This window comes from Syzygium oleosum, unplaced genomic scaffold (genome assembly GCF_021117445.2).
Source record: "Syzygium oleosum isolate NSW1041296 unplaced genomic scaffold, Sole_v2.1 Sole_v2.05, whole genome shotgun sequence".
Classification (NCBI taxonomy): Eukaryota; Viridiplantae; Streptophyta; class Magnoliopsida; order Myrtales; family Myrtaceae; genus Syzygium; species Syzygium oleosum.
The window spans coordinates 2507943-2513340 of record NW_026607489.1 but is presented as its reverse complement, the minus strand read 5'-3'; the positions used below and the strand labels follow the sequence as shown (position 1 = coordinate 2513340).

Below are 5398 nucleotides of genomic sequence, written 5' to 3'. Positions count from 1 at the left end.
AAGTTACACCACAAGACGTGGTTCTCTTGTTACATTCTTTAGTTGCAAGACCGAGCAAAAGGCAATCCCCATTTTGGATTCACGGATGTTGAACACATCTACATGTATACATACATACATAAATATATATGTATACATATATATTTGCAATTGTGAAATAAGGTCGACAGAAAACTGTTGACCTTACCGAACGCGGGATCTGACGTGAGATCGAACCTTGTATTTTTAACCCTGTTCAGTTTGCCAGGGCGAGTGGTACATCGTCATCATCGCCAATGCTGAAATTAAGAATAAACGAAGGAAGAAACGAGGGACTGATGCAGGTGTTATCAAAATTGATGGCGGTCCCACATCTCCCCACCAAAAATTAAAAAAATAAAATAAAACTCACAAGATTTAAATAAATATCCAACAGCCAATAAGCAATCCATGGCTGCAAAAAAATATCAGCATCAGCATCAGCATCAGTCTAGGCTGAACACCCCGGTCTTCGTCTTCCTCTCTCTCTCTCCGGCGGAGCCGAAGTAACGATACCTTGACACGACCGACCACCACCGGGGGACATGGCGGTGACGGACTTCTTCGCCGGCGAGATCGCGACGGAGCTCCTGAAGCAGCTCCTGCAGATATCCCGCAAGTCCTGCCTCTGCAAGGCCAGCGCGGACGATCTCATCGCCACCATCACGGAGCGCCAGCCCATCATCCGCGAGATCCAGTACTCCGGCGTCGAGCTCCCCGCCCACCGGCAATTCCAGCTCGACCAGTTTGCGAGGACCCTCCAGGACGGCATCGAGCTCTGCAAGAAGGTCCAGGGCTCCAACCGATGGAACGTCTACAGGAACCTCCAGCTGGCTAGGAGGATGGAGAAGATGCACAAGAGGATCAACGCTTTCTTCCAGGGCCCGATGCAGGCCCACACCCTGGCCGACGTGCACCACATGCGGTTCGACACGAAGGAGCAGCTGGATCGGATCGAGGGGTCGACGCGACGGCTGGAGCAGAGCCTGTCGGATATGAGGATCGGCGGCGGCGGGTGGGTGCAGGAGGCGGTGAGGCGGAGGGAGGAGGCCGAGGCGGAGTCCGACGTCTTCGGCGGAGGCTTGCTGAGGCTTGGGCCATCGGTGGAGGTGGGGAGAAGGAAGGTGAGGGAGATGATTGTGAAGAGCGAGGATATGGGGGTGATTGGGATATCTGGGATTGGTGGGTCTGGGAAGACCACTTTGGCTAAGGAAGTTTCTAAGGATGATAAAATCAGAGGTGAGCTCCTTTATCTGCTTTTTATTTTTGTAGTGATTTTTCTTTTGTTTCTCATTTCTTTGGGTTCTGTTTTTGGTTCATGCTCTTTCTGGTTGAATTTGCTCTGATTGCACTACTGCAGTTTCTGACAGGAGGCTTTTGTGAACTTTTATTGCTTTGAGTGCCCTAAATTTAGCATGTTAGCAAGTGGTAGGTAATGATAGCTTGACCTCAGTATCTTTGGATAGCTCTCTGATGTGGCTTTGAAACTGTTGTCTAACAAAATCAGTATTTCGTGTAGACTATATATCCAAATAATTTGTGAGCTCCTTGCTTTTCGGTGTTTAAGGTCGATTTTCACTTGTTTCGGAATGGTAATTTCATCTGTTTAGATTCAAAGCTACCAACTGACCATTTTTATGCTTCTTCCAGATTGTTTCAACAACAGGGTCCTGTTCCTAACAGTATCTCAGTCCCCTAATGTAGATTTATTGAAGGCACAGATTAAGGGATATATAATGGGGAATGAAGGGGTCAGTCCATTCGATCGGGTTCCTCAGTGGAACCTGCAGTATGATTTGGGGGCCCCAGGACGAAGGACCCTGATTGTGCTGGATGATGTGTGGTCGTTCTTGGATCTTGAGCCGTTGGTTGCCATTTCCAGGACACCTGGTTGCAAGACCCTCGTGGTCTCGAGATTCAAATTCCCGGAAGTAATTAAAGATAGTTATGAAGTAGAATTGCTGAGGGAACAAGAAGCCATGACCCTGTTCTGCTACTCGGCTTTTGGTCAAAAGTCCATCCCTCCTGGTGCTGATAAAGATTTGGTCAAGCAGGTAGTTTAGAAAACTCTCTCTCTCTCTCTCTCTCTCTCTCTCGGGAGTACGTTTTTACTCATGTAAACACTAGTAACTTTGTTTGAAGTTTCATTTGAATTTGCTGCCTTAGGCCTTTGATTCTATATGTCATGAAAACGTTGTGGATAGGTTGTCAACGAGTGTAAAGGGCTTCCTTTAGCTCTCAAAGTGATTGGAGCTTCACTGAGGGACCAATTACCGATGTTCTGGAAGAGTGCCAAAAATAGATTGGCAAGAGGAGAGCAGATATGCGACTCTCATGGAAGCAAACTGCTGGATAGAATGGCGATCAGTGTGGAGTACTTGAAGAAAAAGGTCAGGGAATGCTTCTTGGATTTGGGATCGTTCCCAGAGGACACAAAGATTCCTCTGGATGTTCTTATCAAAATGTGGGTCGAAATACACGATATTGATGACGAAGAAGCTTTTGCAATCCTTGTTGAGCTCTCCAACAAAAATCTAATTACTATGGTTAAAGATGACCGGTATGTACATGTTCCGCACGTCTTTTGGTATGGCTCTTAGATTTGGAAGAACTAATCAAACTGAATCCTTCTAACTTAGTGAGATCTGTGGCAGAGCTGGAGAAATATACAGCAGTTATTTCGAGGTGTCGGTGACCCAACATGATGTGCTGAGGGACCTCGCCCTTTATCTCAACAACCAGGAGGAAGTCAACAAGTGCAGGCGACTGCTTATGCCTAGAAGAGAAAATGAGCTTCCTAGAGAGTGGGAGAGGAATTCAGACAGACCGTTTGATGCCCAAATTGTTTCAGTTCACACAGGTACTGACTGAAATTTAGTGAGGCTCGTACACTGAACTCTCTCTTCCAATTTGTTTTCACTAATATCTGTTGTGCAAATCTAGGTGCAATGAATGAAATGGACTGGCCAAGACTGGAATTCCCCAAGGCTGAAGTGCTCATCCTCAACTTCTCCTCTGACAGTTACTTCTTACCCCCTTTTATTGAGTACATGCCGAAGCTCCGTGCTTTGGTTGTCATAAATCACAGCACTTCCAACGCTGTCCTCAGAAACTTTTCGGTTTTCTCTAGTTTGACCAAGTTGCGAAGCCTCTGGCTTGAAAGGGTTTGTGTCCCCCATTTATCTGAAACCACAATACCCCTCAATGAAATGAGCAAGATATCTCTAGTCCTGTGCAAGATCAATGACAGCCTGGATCCATCAACCGTCGATCTCCCCAAGATTTTTCCATGCCTATCGGAGCTCACTATTGACCACTGCGACGACTTATTGGAGCTTCCTTCGAGCATTTGCAGGGCCCGATCCCTCAAGAGCCTGAGCATCACAAACTGCCACAGCCTTCAAAGGCTACCAACTGATTTGCACGAACTGTCGTCTCTAGAGATTTTGAGGATGTATGCTTGCCCGAATCTTAGGATACTTCCTCAGGGAATCTGTCAACTTGGTTGCTTGAAGTATCTTGACATATCTCAATGTGTTAATTTGATGCGCCTTCCTGAAGAAATTGGAAACCTGGGGACACTTGAGAAGATCGATATGAGGGAATGCGCACAGATAAGGCGGGTGCCGATGTCTGCCTCATTGATGAGGGCTCTTAAAACTGTGGTCTGCGATGAGGAGGTGTCTTCGGGGTGGCAAGAGGTGAAGCCTAGGGAGGATGTTCAAGTTCATGTCGTGGACAAGTGCTTCTCTCTGGACTGGCTGGACGATTGACCGTGTTTCTTATGAAAGCTTGCCGCATCACTCACCATTCACCATTAAGCACAAGTTCTAGTCAAGCTGTTCCAGCATCTGTAACATTTGTCTCCTTTGCATGTTAATTTGGTTCCCGGTGTCTGAAAAACTTCAAGAAATCTCGTGTTCTGTTCAATGTTATGTTGCTCTGTATGTTTTGTCTGTTGGACACTGATAAGTTCACTGAAGTCCATCTAGCGTTTTTTCGTTTCTGGCCCCGTTTCCCCATCTGGAGTTTCATTAAACTGACCGGATTATTATGTGAGCAATGCTGCCTGTGTTGAATTTTGTTATCAAATGACTTGATGCTTAGGCAGTACAATATCAATGGCAAATTTCTAAGATTTCAAAGTCCAGTTATTGTTTATCATCTCTTTATGCTGAACACAGAAGTTCTAATCACTTGTGCCGTCAAAATCATGCTTTGGCTTAACCCTCTCTCTCCTCCCAAAAGGTATAACATCAATGTACTTAAAATGCAAAAAAAGGAGTGGAAGTTCTGCTAGCATGGCGGAGGGAAGGGTGGCAATTTGTGTGACCGTGACCTGCTATTGTGCTGCGTGGAATTGATATCATTGTTCAAGTAATTTGAAATTTGGATCGATATCATGAGAAGGTTGATTAAAGTTTGTCAAGCAACATCAAGTTCTGGGTACTCTTCGTTGTATCATTGTCCGATCCGGCCTTCTCAAACTATTCTCGATACTTTGGTTTTTGCTTAATTCGTGATCTCGTGTCGCGTCAAAATTATCAATGGAACGATGCTTTTTTCTTTTCACTTTCTCGTGACGCTCTTTATAGAGTGTTTTTGAAGCTTAGGATCGGACAAAACTTCGTGCCTTGTCAGTGATCTTAGATGGGTCCGAAGAATCCAAAGTCGGCAAGCTTTTTAAGCAATATTGTGAGCATGATGGAAGTATGACTAGGCAAAACTAGGAACCAATCTTCATATATCTCATCAAGAGTTCAAAATTCAGCATTTCGAATTTGGAGTATTAGGTGATTTTTTGGTACCACAGTGTCTTCAATAATGAACTTTGAGGAGGGCCACCACAGATTATTAGTGTTTTTTTCTTTTTTTTCAATGGGGCTTTAGATGGAGACATCGACTGATTATTGGGTTGATTTCTTGGACATTGCTCGGTGCCTTCCTTTGTCACTTTCCTAGGTTGTAATTTAGTGCCCAATCACATTTTTAAAGTCGTCGGGTCATATATGTCTTGGTCTTTTGTTAACACGCTATTCTGTGGGACCTCGATTTTTATCTCCACACACGTGTATCGGTCGGCCTTGGCATATTCCTTTGGGGTGTGAAAGCAAAAGGTATAATGATATAAATAGTTGATGAGTTTTGGCTAAATGTATAATTTGGTTCATAAATTTTTAATTTATTCAATATGGTCCCTAAACTTTAGCCAAATATGTAATGGTATCCTTGAAATTTTAATTTGTTTAATGTGGTCCTTAAACTTTTGGTACATGTTCAAGTTAGTCCCTAATCTATATGAAAATGTTCAACATTGCCCGTCAACTTAAATTAATAGAAGGGTAACATTGAACATTTTTATATAATTTAGGCATTAGAT

At 44.1% G+C, this 5398-nt stretch overlaps 1 protein-coding gene across 2 annotated transcripts; it reads left to right on the top strand.

Annotated features, from left to right (window-relative positions):
- Positions 1 to 448: 448 nt before the first annotated feature.
- On the top strand, positions 449 to 4081 carry LOC115661587 (probable disease resistance protein At4g33300). Of its 2 annotated transcripts, none has more exons than XM_056311572.1 (5): positions 449 to 1257; positions 1669 to 2072; positions 2223 to 2578; positions 2658 to 2878; positions 2962 to 4081. In XM_056311572.1, exons 1-5 carry the CDS (start codon positions 564 to 566, stop codon positions 3789 to 3791), a joined length of 2505 nt encoding a protein of 834 aa, XP_056167547.1. In that variant the 5' UTR covers positions 449 to 563; the 3' UTR covers positions 3792 to 4081. The 2 variants fall into 2 exon arrangements, with proteins under 2 accessions (XP_056167547.1, XP_056167548.1); XM_056311573.1 differs by having other exon boundaries at positions 450 to 1257; positions 2673 to 2878.
- The last annotated feature ends 1317 nt before the right edge of the window (positions 4082 to 5398 follow it).